Source organism: Globicephala melas, chromosome 9 (genome assembly GCF_963455315.2).
Source record: "Globicephala melas chromosome 9, mGloMel1.2, whole genome shotgun sequence".
Classification (NCBI taxonomy): domain Eukaryota; kingdom Metazoa; phylum Chordata; class Mammalia; order Artiodactyla; family Delphinidae; genus Globicephala; species Globicephala melas.
Window position 1 is genome coordinate 70,682,241 of NC_083322.1, and position 22,568 is coordinate 70,704,808.

The 22,568-nt window shown below is 36.2% G+C and overlaps 1 protein-coding gene across 1 annotated transcript in view; it reads left to right on the plus strand.

Annotated features, from left to right (window-relative positions):
• The window catches only part of HDAC9 (histone deacetylase 9), an 812,002-nt gene that overhangs the window by 410,162 nt on the left and 379,272 nt on the right, over nt 1–22,568 (plus strand). The window contains exon 13 of the mRNA XM_060304692.2: nt 9,627–9,890. Within this exon, the coding sequence (XP_060160675.1) occupies nt 9,627–9,890 (264 nt within the window). The remainder of the gene's footprint in view (nt 1–9,626; nt 9,891–22,568) is intronic.

Genomic DNA, 22,568 nt, shown 5'->3' on the forward strand with positions numbered 1-22,568 from the left:
ATTCCTTCAGGCAGAATTGCATCCAGGGCTCTGCTCCCATGTCCTAAATATACTGTTACTCTCTTGCTATCAACTTAGTTGTATCAACCAGCAATAAAAACTCACTTCTAAAAAATAATTTCCTGGCATGGAATAATTGGTGTTCCACAAAGATTTATTAGCAACTATTTTGCTGCGTCCTGGAAGTGAAGACAGAGAAGGCATGTTTTTCCCCTTGAATGGCTCATAGACCTGCAAATAGATAATTTTAATCAAAGGTAGTTCTACAGAAGGCATAGTTCATGTGAATTGCAAAATCTGGAATGCTGGGTAGCCTTTCCAAGAGAAGTTTCTGATGCCCTGCACACTTATTTATTTGTTTTGCGATTTTGGCCAAAGTGTCAAACCTCTTTTTCCACTAATGCTCTAATCTGCACACTTTAGAGGTTTATAGTGAGAATTACATGAGAGGATGTACTGAAAGTGCTTTGTAAACATAGTAAGAAATCCTTCCATTTAACACAGTATTTATATTCTTATATAGCACTAAGAGTTATATCTTCCCAGTTATGTTAATGCAAATGGCTTTCTGGAAGTGTAGAATATTTCTAAGACACACATTTTTCACTTGCCTCAATATTGCATCAAGCTACTTTGTTGTAAACCAAACCACGAAATTTTGTTCCAGCTCTTCCTTGCATCTTTGTATTCATCATGAAGCTGACCTTGTTTTCTCTTTGGAACAATATTATGGTTAGTTATTGAATTTTTTATTGAGGTATAATTCACACACTGTAAAATTTATTCCTTTTGCTGCACAGTTGAATGAGTTTTGACAAATGTATATCGTCATATAATTACTGCAATCAAGATATAGAACAATTCCCTCAACTTCCAAAATTCCCCTGTGTTGCTCTTTTGTAGTCAATCCATACTCCTACCTCCAACCCCTGGCAAAGTACTTGAATTTTTGACCATGTAGGGAACATAAAACGAATCACAAGTGTGAGGGATGGTGTATTTTAAGAGCATGCAGACATCAGCCCTAAATGATTTAAACCATAAAATGTTCAAGCAAGAAGAGACATAAGGGATTCTTTGCCGAGGTCACAAGCTGATAGTCTATGGACTGGATCCATTCCATCGAACTGATGTCTTTGGCCTGCCTGGTGTCTTAAAAAGCATTCAAGTTTTGGGTCAATCATTTCAAATACAAATCTGGATTTCTGGCATTGCCTGAAAAATTGAAAAGTCTGGCTACACTGGGCCCACTTTTCCATGTGGCAATTATTGTCTGGGGTTTACTCTTGGTTGTCTTTTTTAAGTATCGCTTGCACTGCTATCCAGTTTACCCAAGCAAGGGATTGAGGGGAGAAAGGGAGATGTTTATGAGTCAAGTGATCAGGAGCTCCCTGGCTTTGAGATCTTGTCTATTCTGAGACACAGTCCAAAATCACCAAGAGTTAGCAAAGAAAATAAGCATGCCTTTCCTCACTGTGCCTCTCTTCATTACCCTTAAAGAAGGAAAAAATAAAACTTTAAAAGAAAATGCACTGTCAACTGAAGATCAAGAAGGAGATTATCAGGGGAAAATCCTATTATGTAATATAAAAGGACATAAAATTACACAGTGCTCTAAAAGAAGGAAAAATAGCTCATTTGTGTTCTAGTTAAGAAAAGCCCCTAATAGTCTTGTTACACTCTCTTGCTGAGGATTTTATGTTCTGAAAGGCCAGTCTTCCTGTTTCCACTTTTCCCCACCTAAATCCAATCTTCTGTAGCAGCCAGAGAGATCATTTACAAATGCAAATCAAATCATGTCAAGGGCTTCCTAAAAACTCCCCAGTTGCTCCTTATTGTTTGTTGGATAAAATCCAAATATCTTTTCATGGCCCACAGGCTCTTGCCCCCTCACTGACCTTATCTCCGACTCCCTACCCTAACTCGCTGAGCTCCCACCACATTGGCCTTCTCTCCAGTGTGTGAGGAGTCTCCTTCCATCTCCTGGAATGAACTGCGAGTCACAGTTCTGTGTGGAATGTTCGACCTCCAGGTGTTCTTATGATTCGACCTTGGTATTGGAGTCTCTCTCAGCTCAAACCTCAGCTATTCAGAGCGGCCTTCCTTGCCCATCCAAACTGGACACAGACACCCACTCCTTCCCCCATTATTCCCTATCACATTTAGTTCCAATCTTCAGTTACTTATTTTTTATTTCCCCCTGAGAGACAGAATCTTGCCTGATTGACCGCTCTCTTCCCAGGTCATAGCCTATAGCAAGTGCTCAGTAAAAATTTGTTGAATGAATGAAAGAGTGGGTAACTTTCTCTAAGTAGCCGGGAGGAGGAAATTTTCAATCTCCTTTCTGGAAGTGAACACATAATTGAGTTATTGGAATATTAGGATGTTTTGAGAGCCGAAGAAAGGATATTTTAATTGCTGGCATTGTTTTGGATAGTCATTTAGCATTATAAAAATAAACGCATTTTTATTAAGAATTCATTTGATCCCTAGATTAATTTTATATCTCTTCAGTATTGGCAAGAAAGGGTGTTGTTCAGTTTAGAGTTTTAACTTATGTGAATAATGGACCAGTACTTAGAAAATCTTTCTCTCTTGTTATTTAACTTTGCTTCTGCTGGTTATTTCCCTAAAATGCACAGAAGCAAAATGGCATGTAGTATTTTGGCTTGAGTCGGAGTTCTTCTCTAAGTAGACCTCTTGATTTGAAAGCCCTCCAAGCTCTGGTTGTTTTTGAGAACAGTTGGTACATACCTAATCTATTTGTGAATTGAGGCAGAATTTTATCATTATTTTTAAATCTAGTTTCCTTGGAGCTTAAGGGAAGGGTTTTATTTTCCAAAAGAAGTATTTTACATTTATTTAAAAGAAAAAAAAAAACTTATGCTATTGCTGTTCCCCAAGTAAAATCTGTCTTAAAATTTGAGGCAAAATAAGAAAGTGATGAATAGGGTTGAAGGTCATTTTGCATGGTTTAATTCAAACACTTGTGCTGAATAGTTTGTTGGCAATTTCAGAAAATCAGATGTCTATCAGAAACAGATTTACTCCTTATATACTCCGTTCTTAGTTTGATATTCCATATCTAAAGATATTTGTGGGGACATGAAGGATTTCTGTGGCTAAAGTTAAAAATATAAATGTTGGTTTCTAGAGTTTTATCAAACAATGTAACTTATACAGAGATGGTCTTAAATGGGTCAATGTGTAAAGATTAGCAGCACAGCCTTTAAATATTATTTAATGAATTTTACACCATTTGCCAATAGATTATATGATGTTCAACGTGGAATTATGTTGAACATCATATAATATAACAAAGTCCAAACATTGAAATTGTGGACTTGCTATAGTTATGACCCTAGCAGGGATTGATAAGAATTCAAGAGTCGAGTTATAATACTTGAAGCTGTGAGCAGTTTGGATAAATTATCATGCTATCTGGTCTATAAACTCTCCAGTGTAAGTGTGTCTAGTGTGTGTGTTACAAACCCAAATGGTGATGGACCGCCTGCAGCATTCTTAGTGTTTGGTACAATTGCTGTACAGTAGCATGGAGAATACAGAGACATGCTGACAGATGAGGAAAAGCACAGATAAAAGGAGTAGAAGAAGCTGCTCAGCCATCATCTTCTTCATCTCAGCTGGGTTCCCCAGCAAAGTAACTCACCTGGTGTCAGACGAATGACACACAGTGTGTTTTACAGATGGGGCCTCAGCCGAGACTCACACAGGCTTACACATTTATCTGTCACACAGATGTTTCTTCTTGTGTTTTCTAGCCAGCAAGGCAACAGCTCAGCTTTGCTGGGGGATCACCTCCAGATGTTCAACCAAAGAGAGACCCTGCCACCCCACTGAGAGTAAGCAGACAGCTCCTCCCTGCAGCTGGGGCCACTCAGCAACAGTACAAATTAGAAAAGGGTTTGCTCATACCTTCTTTGTAATGGTCACATTTGTAGTTCAAAAACACATAGAAGACAACATAGTCCAAACACTGGATTTCCTAGTAAATAGTCAGAAACTTACAAATAACAACAAGTAGCTTTTCACTTTAAAAATCTGAAATAAGTCAAACCTGGCAGGCAGGTTTTCTGTGACTTTTGTTTGCAGATCTTCTTGATGTTTATTGCTGATTTTTCCACTCCGGCAAATTTGACTGTCTAAATAAAAACAGCTTGAGTCAAATATCTAAAAAAAATAAGTGTAGGTTAACTCCCTCTGTGCATTTATATTTTGCAAACCGGTCTCCAGGAGATCCCATTTATTTCTTTTGTATTTTTTGAAACTTCACAAAGAGCATGTTTTATTCCATAAATGGTGAAAAAGTAGTAGTTATTATTCAAGTGGATACTGGCATTTGCCTCATAACCTGGGGGAAAAAAAACATGTCAAAGCTTTGTTGCTAACACTAATTAAGTTTTCAGATATTTATGAAGACAAGTGAGAGAGAAACAAGGATAAATCCTAGATTTTAGACTCTTGCCACTGGGTAATGCTGTTTACTCAGATGAGAAAAATTAGGTGATCAATACATTTGGGTGCAATGGGAATAAAGGTTATCTTTGAGCTACTTCAAGTTTCTGATGCCTGTTGGATATTTTAGATCTAAGCGATGACGTTAGGTAAGCAGCTGAATATGCAAGTTTGGAGCTCAGGGGAGACATTGGAATTGTTTATATGAATTCAGTTGTCATTGGAATATAGCCGTTTGAGAGGAGAATGCAGGGTGGAAGGGTATAAAAAGTTCTAGGTGTCTTCTCTTCTCTGTAGATGACTTGGCTTTCACTTGGGCATGAAATTCCTTCTCTATAAAATAAGGATTTGAAGAATGTTATTAGAAAATTTCCAATTCCAACATTTTATATCTGTATGATCTCCACTCATAAGTCACAGTTTTGTGTCAAGAAGCATTTCTTTTACAAACCCGTAAGGAGTTCTGCCCTTGGAAGAGATCATTTTGCCGTCTGGCCTTCTTGTCCAGTTATCATAGCATTATCCATTCTGGCACTTTTCTCCCTCGTGTTTCCTTTAGTCCAGCAGAAGTGTAGATGAATCCAGAGGCACCGGAACAAACAGTATCGTTTCTGTGTTGTACACTGGAAATTGTTATACACACTTTCATGTATGTCGCTATGTCAGTGCGGCGGTAAATACCAAATGTGATTCATGGACTAAATGATATGATTTCTGGGCACTCCGGTGACCTCAGAAATACATTAACAGATCGGATTTTCTGTTAAAGGTTTTCTGTTAAAATGTACCTATGATTTATTCTGTAACCACTCAGCATTTTGTCAGTATTAAAGATTTTCTTTGACGTATTTGCTATCTGTAGGAAATTATATTTCAGTAAATTCACATATATCTTGTCTGGTCTTTGACTGCACCACTGTTAGTAATATCAATCTCTTACTTTCAAAGATGCTATGATTTTGTCATGTTTTCTTTTCTAAAATGCTTCATCCTGACTGCACCTGTTAATATCCTATTTCAAGTGCCACTGGATTTGGTATTTATGCAGTCATTATTGACTTTAACGAGAGAGATTTCAGTCAAATAGTGTGGATGAAAGCCTAGTTGGCGAGAACTCTAAAGAGAATGAGACAAGAGAAATGAAGACAATGAAGAGAAATAACTCAAGAAGTTTTACTGTGAAGGAAGGTACATAATGGGTTTGGGGTTGGGGGTGGTCAAGGGAGGTTTCATTTAAAATGGATGATAAGACTGAAGGTGTCCAAGTGAAAGTACTGCAGCAGAGAATGGAAATGAGTGATAGAGGACAGAGTGGATAACTGCAGGAATGGATAGGACCCAGGGCATTAGGCTGAGGGGTTGACTAAGATAGGGCTGCAGACCTTTCTTTCACTGTAACAGGAGGAAGAGTGAGTGGGGAGGCTTGGTAGAAGAATGTTGAGTTTCTCTAGTGACGCTTCTATTTGCTCACCAAAATAAGAAGCAAAGGTAGCAGGAGTGAGGAAGAGGTCTGGATATTAGAGGTTTGAGGAGAGAGGAAGTAATTTGAAATAGTCATTGAAAGAGTGGGAGAAAATTAACTAGAGAAATGTACTAGGATTTCCAGGCAGCACTGAGGGTCCATTTGAGGGTTATGATCACAAATTTGAAGAAAAACACTCAGCATGACTGTAATTTGTTTATTTGTTTCCTAGCTTATTCAGCTGCTTGGGTTTGGCAGGGATTTAGTATTAACCAAGGTTAGAAGTCTTACTTATACAGTAAAATCCATATTGAAAAGGGCAGGGGAGTTGAAGATAATAAGCGAATGATTTTTATCGATGGAGAATGGAACCTAGTCCCTCAAGGAAGGAAGTCGGGGAACGAGGGCGGTGGCGGTGATGGGCAGTGAGAATGTGGTAGGCTCGGGAGCTTGGAAGACCCTCCAGCGGTGAGGAATGATTGGGGTCAGAATATTCTGAGGGTGAGCCAGAAGAAAGAAATGATGTTTGAAATTGAGGTTTAGGAGAGTGTACAGTTACCAGCGAAGACCAGGTCATTGGGAGCTGAGGTAGGGTGGAGGACAAGACCATTGGAGGTTAGGAGGTCAAGGCAGTGAGAGGCCACGCTGGAACTGAAGCTGAGGAGAGAAATAGCAACAGGAACGTCTTTTTACTTAGCGGGTGGCATCTGTAACTTCCTCTTGGTTATTAAATACTCCCTGTAGTCAAACATCCAGAAGCCGGATAAGATGCAGAGTCACCCACAGGAAGCAGGAACTTTTTTTTTTTTTTTGCTGTACGAGGGCCTCTCTCTGTTGTGGCCTCTCCCGTTGCGGAGCACAGGCTCCGGACGCGCAGGCTCAGCGGCCATGGCTCACGGGCCCAGCCGCTCCGCGGCATGTGGGATCCTCCCGGACCAGGGTACGAACCCGTGTCCCCTGCATCGGCAGGCGGACTCTGAACCACTGAGCCACCAGGGAAGCCCAGCAGGAACTTTTGACGTGGCATTTCCTGGACACTGGTCATGTGCTCTCTGGCTGACCTTTCATGAATGGCCTTTAGTTCCTGTCCTGTGGCCACACATCCCATAGAGTTTTTTTTCTTTTGCCCTCACAGAGGCTCTTATGGGCAGGATTGTTTGACCACCTTGTGGAGGCGTCTCTGACCCACCGGTATCCTTGTCCCATCAGCTCTGATGAGCTATAGCTCCCGTGAACGTTTCCAGCGAAGCTTTGGTAGCAAGAGGGGGACTTTCTACAGCTCAGTACATCCATCCGTAAGATGAATTGCAGCAGTCTTCTGGCAGATAGTCTTTCTGAGGGGCTCTTGCAGCCTCCTTCACCTGACTAGTACTTTTTCTAAGTAAATCTCTTCTCCCCACAAAATCCTCTAACCTGCTCTTGTATGTCATCCTAGGTTAGTGATGGAGGTCAAAGTTGCAGGCCTGGCTGATGACCTCTCTGTCTCTCTCTTTCTTTCTCTCTCTCTTTCTCTGTCTCTCTCTCTCTCTGAAAAAATGAGTGGGTGTTTGTCACCGAATGTTCTTATCTCTGGTGTCCCAGCTAAAACTGGAGCTTTTCAATTAAAACCCTGCTCGTTTTCTGTGGTGTTAGATGTTTTTTTTCCCTAGCCAATTAAATGGAATTTTACAATTGTGTAGCCAGAGTCCAGGAATATTACATTGTCTCTTTCCTCCAAAATCTCAGCAGTGTTCAACTTATTATGTATTTAAGACAAGAAGAGCTGATAAGTGTTCACGATTGGTACAAAAGTCCTGCAGATAGTTTCCTAAAAAGTACCTAAAAACATTTAAAGCATGGTGGGATGAATGTTCTCCTTATACTAACTGTCCAGGAACAATAGACGTTAGATTGTAGGCACGAAGGAAATTAATATTTAAGTTTACCTTCTTCGTTTTGATATGAGTTTTGATTGGTATGTATTCTCTTCGCTTGATCATGTCTAGTTTAGGATAAGTGATGTTTAGGTCTTATATATGGTTTATCCTAAGGTATATTTTATTTCTCTAGAAGCTTATTCACAACCCAAATATATTATAAACTGTGCTACCCTCTCCAAAATCGTCTTCCAGCTTTCTCTCCCTGTCTTCCTGTGCTCAAACCCCACTGGCCTTTCAATGGCTCAAACGCATGGGGCTCCTCTTTCAGTCCACACACTGTGCCTTCTGCCAGAAGTGCTCCTGATTTCCACTCCTTACACACACCCAACGACTCCTGTCCATCCTTCATCTTTCATGTCTCAGCCTAAACGTAGACCTTCCTCAGTGAAACCTTCCTTCATACTCCACACTTCCCCTCCTATACCAACTAGTGTGTTGTTTTCTTTTAACACCCTGTGTTTCTGTTTTTTTTTCATTTACCACACTTGAAAAGGAGAACAAATTTATGTATCCATTTGGTGCCTTTCTAACACTCTAAACTATAAGCTCCATGAGGGCAGGGCAGTGGCTGTTTTCCCAGTGCCTAGCAGGGTGTCTTGAACATAGTTGGCACTCAGTAAATATTTGTTGAACAAATGAATGAAAACTCCCAGGATAATTCTACTACAGTGAAATTGAAAGGCTTTGTCAGCATATGCAGGGCATTGGAGGAATGATCTGAGAGGTTAGAGACACCCTGCAAAGTTTGAGTTCTTATGTATTCTAACTCTACAGTATGTGTTTAGTTTTAAAAACATAGGTGTGAGTGGGAGGTAAATGTGAATTTTTCATAGAAAAATCTGTATTCATGATTTTTGTGGTGGTATTCTAACCGTGCTGCTCATTATAATAATTGATGTGTTGCTTACATGGGCACTGACTCAGCAGAAAATTCTAACCACTCTTGAAAACGCAGTTCAAGATCTGCAGATGATCAGTCAATAGGGTCCTTGTGAAATAAAACAAAAAGCCTACACGAGATGGAATCATCTTGAGAATTTTTCCCCATATACTGAGCTTTTATACTATGGCATTTTGCTATTGTTTAAGATAGGTGTGTTGTCAATTATTTTTTTTAATGATAATTCATACACTTCTGAAGATTAAGTATGATTTAATTTACAAGGTAAAAGGTCTATTAATTTTCAAATTAAAAAGAATTCCTTGTCTCTCTCCTGTTATTTAATTTACATTTGGATATGTTTATAAAACATTTTTAGTGCTGTCAATTTTTTTTTTAATTCCACATCTTTTTAAAGTTCAGGATTTCAAAATCAGTATATCCATGTTTTAGAAGTATATATGAAGGTCTTTTATCATTTGACCATTTAGGTATAGGAAAATTAATAGGCAAGAAGAACTCTTAGCATTTGTGCTTCTGCCTTTTACAGTGGTTGCCATTTGTTGGAAAATGAGATTGTGAAAGTTTTGTGGTTTCCATAGAAAAAGTTTATTATTTACTTTTATCCAAAAGAGTGATGTAGCTTCAAAAACCACTTAAAGACTTCATTCCCTGTCTAGGACACCAATACAATATGGAATTGATGGGACTGCTTCAGATTTAGTACTACTGAGGAAGTTTGTTGCATACAAATTCATTCTGAAAGGAATGTTCAGAGATTAGACATCAGAGTGTACTGAAGTAGAGTCATAAGAAATCAAAGTGTTTATTGCTGCTCTGTTACCACCAAGAACTATTGAATTTTGAACCCCTGAACACTCTCTTCTAGCTGCTTTCGAAATCTATTGAACAACTGAAGCAACCAGGCAGTCACCTCGAGGAAGCGGAGGAAGAGCTTCAGGGGGACCAGGCGATGCAGGAAGACAGAGCGCCCTCTAGTGGCAACAGCACTAGGAGTGACAGCAGTGCTTGTGTGGATGACGCATTGGGACAAGTTGGGGCTGTGAAGGTCAAGGAGGAACCAGTGGACAGTGATGAAGATGCTCAGATCCAGGAAATGGAATCTGGGGAGCAGGCTGCTTTTATGCAACAGGTAATAGGCAAAGATTTAGCTCCAGGATTTGTAATTAAAGTCATTATCTGAATATGAAATGCATTGCAGGCTTTGGTAAATGGATATAATTTCCTATCCTATTATATCTCTGAATGATTTGACTTTAGTGTTTAAGGATTCTAATGCAGATATATCTATATATAGATCTTTCTATATACTGATCTCTATATAGATATCAAGGTTTCATTGAAACTCTACTGGTAAGGAAATACCTGTTACACTAAAATTATACTACATCAGTATCCAAGTAATAGGGTTTTAATTCATCCCAAAGCCTGCCCCACCAGTTACTTCTAAGGAAAACGAAATCACTGTTGTTTTTAGTTTATCTGTTGAGATCAGTGACTGCTGGATATAGTTTCCCAGTCTGGTCAATGAAACATTCTATTAGTTCTTGATTTTTTTGATATGCAGAATTCAATTTTCACATTGTTGTACATAATGTATCATACTACAGTCTTGAACCCTGTTAAAGGTAGTCAGCCCTTCCTTCCTCTCTCTTTTTTTGTTAAGTGAAATGTTCTGGTTACTATGCCAGTAGTCCTAGGTTATTGTATAGATTGCAACTGAAAATTTTAGGAATAGAGGTGGTTTTAAATATATAGATGCAAAGTACAGCACAGCACTATTTTAAATATTACATTATGTCTCACCTAGTACTGCTCATTTCATTTTTATCCTGTGTTATTTGATGACATTGTTTATTGAAAAAGATCAAATGAAGCAGATGCAAATGTTGGCAAGAAGTAATGTGCAGCATTATGGTCCAATCAGATACTGTATTGTATCTACAGTTGTGGAAAACATAGTAACGGTGTGATTATTATCTGATATGAAGTCAAAATCGTGTTTAAAAGAAGAAGGTGTATCATGTTTGATAATCATTGTCACTAGGATCTCTTTAATATAATTCCATAATGACATGGCATATACGATACCATTTTGGCAAATAAAAAATTAGGAAAGTTAGGTTTAACAAAAGAATCTACTTGTACATAATGCACCTTCAGAAGGACTATGTCCTTTGATGTTATGAAATGCAAACAACTTTGAAGGCAACAGTAGACTGTTTATTTAAGTCAGTTCTTTGTCAGGTTCCTGCTGTTCTACAGAAAACTGATTCTATGAGGCCGAACAGGAAATGCCTTGTGGAAACAGGAAGTCCAAGTGATTCATGTACTGAGGAATGTAGGGAAAAAAAAAAAAACGGAGGATAGTGTTTTACTCTCTCTGTTTTTAAAGGGCACTCTATGAATTGATTTATTGTCTAAGAAAATAACACCACAAGTAGGGAAATTGTTAAGGAAGCTTTTCACTGGAACATTTCCTTCATACTCCCTTTTGATATGTTTACCTTGTTTTATAGGTTTACTTTTGTTAAGCTAGTTAAAGATTCGTTGTATTAAGACCCCTTTAATATGGATAATCCAAATTGACCTAGAATCTTTGTGAGGTTTTTTTCTATTAAAATATTTATATTTCTAAATCCAAGGCATTTTAAGGTGTAGTATCCTGTTTCAAAGGAGATATAGCAGTTTTGCCAAATGTAGACCTTGTACAACTGTATGTTACTGGCACGTGTTGTTTACATTTTGCTGTGACATTTTAAAATATTTCTTAAAAAAGCTTACTGCTAAAGATACATTATCCTTTTTTAAAAAGTCTCCATTCAAATTAAATTAACATAACTAGAAGTTAGAAAGTTTAAAACATTTCCATATAATGAAAGTCCTGATAATTTGACAAATAGCTGTAATAGGCAACACTTCCTACTACCAACATATTTTGGTTAGTATATTCCTTCAGATTAAAATGACTTTTTGTCAGTTGTTTTGCATTAAAAATATGACATTCCTAAGATAAAATTGTTTATTTTTCCCATCTCATAAATATACATTTTCTTTAAAGTCTTTTTTCAATCTCATAAAAAAGGGATAGTGCATCTTTTAAAATACATTTTATTTGGGGAGGAACATGTGGCTGAGCAGGCTTTTGTATAATATTACTGCAAAGATATGTAATCACAAACAAAAAAAAAACCCTATTTTTTATAATGTCATTTGAGAGAGCTTCATCAGTACAGTTGGTGGACGTTAATTGTTTGAATTTGATAGTCTTTGAATTTAATCAAGAAACTACCTGGAACCAGTGAAAAGGAAAGCTGGACTTAAATAATCTTAGAGCTAATTGATAAATGTCTCTTTTAAAATCTACTGTATTTATTATAATTTACACCCTTGAAGGTGATCTCTTGTTTTGTGTTGTAAATATATTGTTTGTATGTTTCTCTTCTTGCCTTCTGTTATAAGTCTCTTCCTTTCTCAAATAAAGTTTTTTTTAAAAGATCCCCTTTCATACATATGGCTTTGTGTAAACTTGATATATTTAATCGAATTTGAAGCTCATGCACTAGGTCTCATATACCAAAATATATTGCCATTCTTTGTTGAAACAAGAAAATAAAGATCTTTCGAGCAGTTACTTCTAATGCCATTAAAAATAATAAATTCAGCAATAGTGACTTTAACCTGTTTACATCAGCCATTGTCACATAGCAAACACATGTAAAATTTGTTGCAGTTTTATTTTCCCCGCGTGGCCTTTTTCGTATGTTATCATCTTTGATGTCAACTTCTAAATATAAAATTTTATATAAATAGATATCAGTTCCTAACTTTGCTCAACTTAAAAAATTATTTTTAAAAAGGTTAATATAATCCCTTGAATATGTCAAGCACTCAATAAAATATTAAAATGAATAATTTTCTGTGTATCATAATAGTTATATCTATTACAGTAAGGACCTGACCTACAAGTATAAAGTGACAGTACATAAATTTAAAGAGAAAAGAGTAATTAAATGACCTCCCCTTATATGGAAACAATTATTATAATAGTAGTGTGAAGAATAAGGAGCCTGACTCAAGTGAAGGGAACCGGACCATATACATCCAAGGGTTCCTTTTCCTTTTCTGGTCAGTTGCAAGCAAAACTTACTAGTCAGTACTTCATAATGTGTTACTGTGTATTTGGTTCAATAGGTTAAAAATATTTGTTTTATATTCTTTGATTCTCTTTAAACTTCAATAGTGTCACATGAGGTAAAGCTACTCTAATTCTGGAGCTAATATCATTGAGCATTATGAAATGGATTATCATTCCATAGTGCTGTAAACTAGATAATTTGGTCAGAATTGTGGAAATACCATTGATGCTAGTCATAATTTCCTGAAAATTGCCTTAGGACGGTAAAATTACAAAATTAACTTGGTACTAGAGATCCTCAAAAAAGAGTTGGAAGAATCAATTAGATAATGATTTTATACTGTGTGTCTGATTTCCAAAATGTACAGGGACTGATAACTGCATCAATATTAGAAACTTCTTCTTCAGAAAAATAGTTTTTGCCAGGACCTGAAATGAATAACCATTAGATTTCCTCTTCTGATAGTCAAGAGCTGCCTTCTCCCTGGTGAAGGTGGCTGCTGAAATGGAGACTGCTACTTTTCATAGTTCTAAGAAAGACAGTTTTTAAGAAATTTTTATGTTGCTTCATACTTCTTTTTTTCTAAAGTATGTTAAAAAGGAATTCAGACGCTAAACATTTTCTTGAAGCCTGGTACTCAACGGATATATAGGAGGACAACAGCATTTTTTTTAATTTGGCATTCCTTTGTGATTTTTTTTCCACTAATGGAAATATACAATTGTGGGTGTATAATTATGGGTGAACAATGATAAATAATCCAGGTGTACAAATTATAAGCATTTATAATCAGGGACTTAGAGATACTAGAGAAGGAGTTTGAGAGGTAGATTACCATCCCCTTTATTATTGATCATTCCTCCAACTGGATTTTAAAGGGAAGGTAAGGGGTGGGTGTGTGCAGGCAATCAAAGAAGTCAGGCAAATGAAGCAAGATATTGGGAGTGTGACTTTACAGAACTAATCTATCTAGGTTTTAAAAGGTCTCTATTCTCATTTAAAGTAACTTCTTTAAGGCTTATAAACTGTAGGGTGTAGAAAATGCAACTTTGGGGGACCATCTTGATTTACAAAAAGACTTTTAACTATTGCAAATATGTAATGTACTAGGTATTGTTATAAGCACTTTACATCTTTTAAAGCATTAGTCCTCACAACAACCTTACAGGGTAGATATTATTGTCTCATTGTAGAGATGAGGGCGCTGGGGCCCAGAGAAGTCAAATCAGGTCAAGGTCACCCAGTTAGTGACAGTCTAGCTCCAGTTTGAAGCCCTTGTTCTCAGCCTCTACCACTGAGCTGTATTTGTGCAACAGTTCTTCTTACATGTCCAAGTCTCGCTCTCTCTCTTTGCATTTCCAAACTGTTTTGAATCCATTTTCTCTTTCAGTCATTGCTGTAAGTTAGGAGATCAGGACTCTTTTTTTATTCTAATTCACAGATGAGCAATCTAATTCTTGTACATTATGTTCAACTGTTTAGAATCATGAGAATTTGTGAGTCCCTTTTTTTCTGACCAGAGCCAGTCCTGAGATGGGGTGAAACAGTGACTGCACTTGGAATTAACTTTTGGGGAGAGTGAAAGAGACAAGATTTCAACCAGCTCACAGCTCTCCCTTGCCACTTCTTACCTTCATTCCCCAGCGAAGGGGAGGAGACTTCAATTTCTAAGCAGTCAGGACACTGCCTTTAAAAACTTTTTTGACGTATCAAGGATGCACCTGATAGTCACTTTGACATAAAATAGTCTGTATATAGTATTGTAAAAAAAATAAATAAATAAGGATGTTTGTCTTGAGTTCTAGACCTCCTAAGTGGTTTTCCTATTGAAAAGTGCATAAAAATTGTCTTGAGGGAAGATGTTGACAATTGAGATTCCTGACCACACCCGCAGAGGTTCTGATCCTGTTGTACTGACTGGGAGCCCAGCAATCTACATTTTTCAAGCCCTTTGGGAGAGTCTGATTCAGAAACAGTGCTCTGGAGATGGCCAAGGGCCCTAAACCACTTCTCAAAATATGTCTTGATTTTTAATAGTTTTTACCTAAGATTCTTTGATTCTCTGATTCATTGTTTTCGTAAGACTGTCTTGTGTTTCTTGTATATTTCACCTGCATGTTAATTATAGATCAAGTATAGTTGTAGTATAAATATAGGTTACTGTATTTACTGCTATTACTTCTTTGATAGTGTTTGTCTGTTTTGCTTCTCTCTTCTAATAGAATAATTTCCTAGTCTATTATGGAGTTTGCCAAGACGTGGCAAATTATTTTTTCTCAGAATTTCTGAGCTACTGTGGTATGTTGTTTTTTGTTTTTGTGTTTTTTATTGAGATAAAACTCATATAACATAAAATGCACCATTTTATCCATTTTAAAGTGTACAATTCAGTGGGTTTTGGTATTTTCACGATGATGCGCAGCCATCACTACTTCCTAATTCCACAACATTTTCATCAGCTCAAAGAAATTCTGTACCAGTTAAGTGTGGACACTCTTCATCCCCCACTCCTCCAACCCCTGGCAGCCACTAATCTACTTTATGTTCCTATGGATTTTCCTTTTGTGGACATTTTCATATAAATGAAATCATACATTATGTGGCCTTTTATGTGTCTGTGTCTGGCTTCTTTGACTTTGCATAATATTTTCAGGTTCCTCCACATTACAGCGTGTATTAGTACTTCTTATGACTGGACAATATTCTGTTGTATGAATATACTATGTTTTGTTTATCCATTCATCAGCTGATGGACATTTGGGTGGTTTTCACTTTTTGTGTATTACGAGTAATGCTGCTCTGAAAATTCGTGTACAGATTTTTATTTTAACATGTTTTCAGTGTTTTGGGGTATATAGCTAGGAGTGAAATTGCTGGGTTATCTGGTAAGTCTGTTTAAGTTTTGAGGAACTGCTAAATTGTTTTCCACGGTGGCTGTTATATTCCCACCAGCAATCTATGAGGCGTTCCAGTTTCTCCACATCTTCTCTAACACTTGTTATTTTCCTTTTTTTTTCCTTAAATTGTTGCCATCCTAGTGGATGTGAAATGATCATTGTTGTTTTGATTTCTGTTTCGCTAATGACTAATGATGTTGAACATTTTTTTCATTTATTTATTGGATATTTGCTGATATTTGCTTATCTTCTTTAGAGAACTGTCTATTCAGGTCTCTTGCCCATTATTTAATTGGCTTGTTTGTCTTTTTTACTGTTGAGTTGTAAGAGATTTTAAATATATTCTGGATACTAGACCGTTACCAGCTATATGAGTTGCAAGTATCTTCTCCCATCCCGTGGGTTGTCTTTTCATCTTCTTGATAGTGTCCTTTGATGCACAAACATTTTTAATTTTGTTGAAGTCTATTCATCTATTTTTTCTTTTGTTTTGAATATGTTTGCTTAATCCAGTGTCACAATCCAGTGCACCTATGTTTCCTTCCAAGTATTTTATAATTTTATAACTTACTTTTAGGTCTTTGATCTGTTTTGAGTTATGTACATTTTAAAATATTCCTCCATGCTTTTGTGTTATTTTTAAAGAGATAAGAACTTACTGATTAACGAACTCCACTTGCTCATCCATCATCTTCATTTTCCTCATTCCTAGTTGATTTTGGTCTTGCTTTTCCACCGTTCCTGATGTTGTCTCTTGTTGCCTTCTAGCTTTTGATGGTGCTTCTTTTTTTTTTCTTCTCAATTAAATGCTACAATCTTGATGTTTAATATAGCTAATATAAACTGAGGAAAATACTAAGTTTATTTTTCCGTTAAGAAATGCTTTTTATTTTTTCTGGTGATCTTTAAAAGCTAAAATCAAAGTTATTTTTCTTCATTTATGTGGCTTTAAAATTCTGCCCTGGTTACTCATTTTTACTTATGTCTACGTTGCACTTAAATTGTATGTTGAAGTTATTACGTTCAAGTCTTTGATCTTTGTTCCTCTGTTGACAGAATTTCTGTAAAGAACTGTGTATTTGTACTTTCAAACTGGTAGCAACATGTAGCTAGTGAGAATTTAAAATGTGACTGGTATGAATTGAGATATGCTTTAGCGTAAAATAAACACCAGATTTCAAAGACATAGTATAGAAATATATTAATACTTAAGTAATGATGATATATATTCATTACATATTAAAAGATAGTATATTTTAAATATGTTATATAACATTATTAAAATTAATCTTACTTGCTTTCTTTTACCTCTTTAATGTGGCTATTAGAAAATTTAAGATTATATATGTAGCTTACATTTGGGGCTCACATTACATTAATGTTGTACACCACTGCTTTTAGATCATCTTCCTCTCATGTTAATAGACAGATCTCACTACATCATTTCGGAAATAGGTAGGCTATAAAATGTGAACAAATGAGTATTTGCTCTTGCCAGTATCTTTCTATTGCTGTAATTTAGTCTAACATAAAGGTATAAAATGTTGTGTTAGAAGAGATCTGTGGCATGTTAATGGTTTAAAGGTTTAAAGATATCTTTCTTTTTTTACCTTAAAGACAACTCAAAGTCTATCACGTGTTTTGTTAATACTGTCAGTCTTAAAGACAGTACACTCATTGCTCCACTCTCATCTCAAAGTTAGTAAAAGTTCATCCTCTGTAAAATGTGCTGTTTTTTCTCACTCTTCCATTTCTGTCTTTGGAACCACCATTTAGACTCTGGGATGGATTATCATGAAGCCACCCTTGATCATCTCCTCTTTATCTCTTATAAGCAGTTGGTATTCCTATTTCTGATTTCCAGCCATCATATCTCTTCACTCTCTCTTTGGCTCTGCTTTCCCTAGTCACTAACATAATTAATACTAAAACGATTTATTTTTTTTTTTTATCATTGCAAGGGCTTCCTTCCACATCAGTGTCCTCTTTACACTAATTCAGTTAACATATTGTGAAATTCCGATACCACTTTCCCATTCTCTATGGCAGAACATACAGTAATATCTTCCTAATATCTTTATCTAAATGTTATCATGGAACTTCAGTCCTCATAATTCGACCTTTATATTCTGACCAGGCACTTATCCCTCCCAATCTAACTTAATCACTTTCCATGCAAAGCAAATTTCCAACTTGGGATTCCAATTGCATGAGTTTCATCAAGCTTTTTTCACTATCTGGAAAGCGCTTAACTTCCTTTTTCAAACCTTTCTTTGCTTTCTCCTTTATGCCATCTCTGATTTCTCTAACCCGCCTGAATTATTCAGTCAACTTAGAAATCAGTTCCATACAATTTGTCATGCAGTTTTTTCTTTCATTATTACCTTTTGCCTTTTGAAGCCAGGGAAAATATCAGGGTTCCTGGAACCACACAAGGAACCTATGAAGTTCTCAATTAAATGCCATTTGAATGATTTTTGTTTTACATTTCTCTTATTCAGATTCCTTAATGGCTAAAGGACATTTTCTTCCCTATTATGATTACAGGTTCACTTTTGTTTTCTAATATGAAATGTAGACTCATTTTTTACTTGTTGGACTATTTCTTGTGCTGAATGTCTCCATTAGTAACATTTTCTTTAAGGTGGCTCTAGTAATAATTGTTACTGTTTAATTTTCATTTTCAACTAGGGGTAAATGGTGGAAATATTTTTCTTGATGAATTTATTATTTGATATTACTCAAACCTTACTAATTGTTTTTCATAATTTGTATTCTATATCAATCTTTATTACTTCTATTATACTATCTGACACACATTTTTAGATAAAAATACAATATCTCAATTTTCATGGGCTCTTTATAATACAGGCATATGAGAGATATTGTGGCTTCAATTCCAGACCACTGCTATAAAGCAAGTATCACAATAAAGTGAGTCACATGAATTTTTTGGTTTCCCAGTGCATGTAAAAGTTATGTTTACACTATAGTCTATTAAGTGTGCAATAGCATTATGTCAAAAAAATGTGCATACCTTAATTTAAAAATAAAGCTGTCAAAAAAAATGGCGCCAGTAGACTTGCTTGAGGCACAGTTGTCACAAACCTTCAATCTGTAAAAAATACACTATCTTCGAAGTGCAGTAAAGTGAAGCACAGTAAAATGAGGTATACCTGCATTATTTTTTCTATATCCATGTAATCTATATAATTTTTGAAAGTTGGAGCTTGGAAAGAAAACAAAATGATTCGTACTAATCTTAGAGAGTAAATCAACCTCATCTTTATGCATATTTAATTAAGGAAAACTATTTCTGAACCTGGAAATTGTGTTGTTTTGACTACGTATACAAAAAACTTGAACAGTGGCATTTCTCATTGTCTTTGAGATCCATGTGTGAAATTACATTATAGGTGTCACTGCCTAGTGGTGACAATGCTGATTCTATAGACTGACTGAAGGAGTTCCAACCCTAACTTCATCTACCAGCAACTCCACCTCCAAATTACTTAATTTTGCCAAGCCTCAGTTTACTGGTTTGTTAAACGTGATTAACAATTGTAATATTTATTAGGGTGTTAAGAGATTTAGATGGGTTAGTCTGTGTAAATACCAATGTGTGCTAGCAAAATTGAAGCAGAATAAAAATTAGCAAAAGCTAGTAATATCACTATTAATAACATTACTAAGACCTTCTTGGAACTTTAGTTACTTTCTTCTCCTTGGCAGGAACCTACCTCACACTCAGTTTCACTTTTTAATAATGCATAACTTTCTCTTCAGTAAATAAAAAAGCAGAGAACAATACTTCCCCACGTTTTCCATGTCCCAGCACACTCAAAAAATGGCAATAAATATACAGCGTAGGTCCCTGCAGGAGGCTGCTTGGATTGCCCTTCCCTGTCCCAAGGACTGCGAGTAAACAGTCCAGAATTTAAGTGATTGAACTGCAACCCTTTCATGACTCGTCGGGCAATACCCAGTTTGGATTGTTCTTTGGGAGACCCTGTGAGTACATGACTTTTCTTCTTCCTCTCATCCCCTTTCAATCTGTCTCCTTTTATCTCCCGTAAAAAGAACCCCAGATTTTTTTCTTCAGATTTCAACGAAGGATTCATCAAATTTAAATCAACTCTAGGTAAAAATGACCCACATGATCTTCGTGCCAAAGAGTGTATTAAGAAAATATATTGATCAAGGGAGGGTCTTCGGATAAGCTGTCTATGCCCAGCTCTCCTCTACCGTTAATTTCCACCCCATTATCAGCACCAGGAAACAAAACTCTGAAAGTCTGCCTTGCCAGTAGCCTACAGGACAGATTCTCTTCTCACATTTTCACTGGGCTGTGTCTTTTTTGAGGTAGCATGAAAGAAACAAGAGTAGTGAAATTTCTGTGTCTTTGCTTTTTAACAAAATGCTCTGAGAGCATTTTCCTTTGGTGTGGGAGGGGGCAAGAGGGGGTTTCTATTGTCTCCAGTTTGCTGAATGCTAAATTCATTCCATCGTGGAACAAGAAATCCTGCAATGATTTCTTGATCTTAAGTGAATTGCTTGCTAACGTTGAATAGTCAGTAGTCCTCTCTATTACTTTCATTTAACATGATAAAGATGACTTAACACTATATTTTTAGTAGCTTAGGTATGTTTTGGTCATGATGGTGGTGCTAGCAAATCCCTTTTTTTATTTATACCTTATGAATTAAAGTAAATGTAACATTTAATTTTCTGGTGCATATTTTAAATGGTTTGATTTTTATTTTATTGCTTGAATGGCCTGACAAACTCGTGAAAATATCCAACTTGATTCCTTGATTTTTTATTTTCTTTACCTTATACACATTTTTAAGTATTTTTATATATCTTACAGCTTTATGTACAGTGGTTAGTTGTACTTCAGTATAATACTCTTTTTTCTTTAATTTTTGAATTCTATTTTATTTATTTTTTATACAGTAAGTTCTTATTAGTTATCTATTTTATACATATCAGTGTTTACATGTCAATCCCAATCTCCCAATTCATCCCACCACCACCACCACCGCCCGCCACTTTCCTCCCTTGGTGTCCATACATTTGTTCTCTACATCTGTGTCTCAATTTCTGCCCTGCAATTTCTGCCCTGCAAAAGTTCATCTGTACCATTTTAGTTCATCTGTACCATCTGTGGAACCCATTCTAGGTTCCACATTTATGCATTAATATATGATATTTGTTTTTCTCTTTCTGACTTACTTCACCCTGTATGCCGGTTCTCGATCCATCCACGTCTTAGAAATGACCCAATTTCATTCCTTTTTATGGCTGAGTAATATTCCATTGTATATATATACCACATCTTCTTTATCCATTCGTCTATCGATGGGCATTTAGGTTGCTTCCATGACCTGGCTATTGTAAATAGTGCTGCAATGAACATTGGGGTGCATGTGTCTTTTTGAATTATGGTTTTCTCTGGGTATATACCCAGTAGTGGGATTGCTGGGTCGTATGGTAGTTCTATTTTTAGTTTTCTAAGGAACCTCTGTACTGTTCTCCATAGTGGCTGTATCAATTTACATTCCCACCAACAGTGCAAGAGGGTTCCCTTTTCTCCACAGCGTCTCCAGCATTTGTTTTTTGTAGATTCTCTGATGATGCCCATTCTAACTGGTGTGAGGTGATACCTCATTGTAGTTTTGATTTGCATTTCTCTACTAAATTAGTGATGTTGAGCAGCTTTTCATGTGCTTCTTGGCCATCTGTATGTCTCCTTTGGAGAGACATACAGATGGCCTAAAATGTCTGTTTAGGTCTTCTGCCCATTTTTTAATTGGGTTGTTTGTTTTTTTAATATTGAGCTGCATGAGCTGTTTATATATTTTGGAGATTAATCCTTTTTCCGTTGATTTGTTTGCAAATATTTTCTCCCATTCTGAGGGTTGTCTTTTCATCTTGTTCAGAGTTTTCTGTGTTGTGCAAAAGCTTTTAAGTTTCGTTAGGTCCCATTTGTTTATTTTTGTTTTTATTTCCATTACTCTAGGAGGTGGATCCAAAAAGATCTTGCTGGGATTTATGTCAAAGAGTGTTCTTCCTATGCTTTCCTCTCAGAGTTTTATAGTGTCCGGTCTTACATTTAGGTCTCTAATCCATTTTGAGTTTATTTTTGTGTATGGTGTTAGAGAGTGTTCTAATTTCATTCTTTTACGTGTAGCTGTCCAGTTTTCCCAGCACCACTTATTGAAGAGACTGTCTTTTCTCCATTGTATATCTTTGCCTCCTTTGTCATAGATCAATATAATAATACTCTTTTAGATAGGGAAGCAGATTTAAAAAGCTGGGGTTTTTTTTCCCCGCCCAGAAAGAGGCTTTCCTGGAGATTTAAAAAATGTTCCACTTCTAAAGGTCTGGATTTTTTTTCCATCATAATTTGGATTAAATTTTTGAAATGAGATTTTACTTTGGTTACTTTAACTGCCTAAACCATATTGGTTTTTTAATCTATTTTATTTGAAGTATAATTTACATACAAAAATCTACTTATATATGTACATTTGATGAATTTTGACAAATGTGTACACCACGATCTAGGTGTAGAATAGCACACTAAAGAGTTCTCTCTTGCTCCTTTTTACTCAACCCTTCACCCCCACTCTCCACTCAGCCACAAGCAATCCTTCGTCTGTTCTCTGGCACTGTGCATTAGTTTTGATTTTTCTAGAATTTCATATAAATGAATTATATAAAAAGGTTCTGTGATATTTTCAATTTTTTTTTTTCAGTCAGAAAATACTT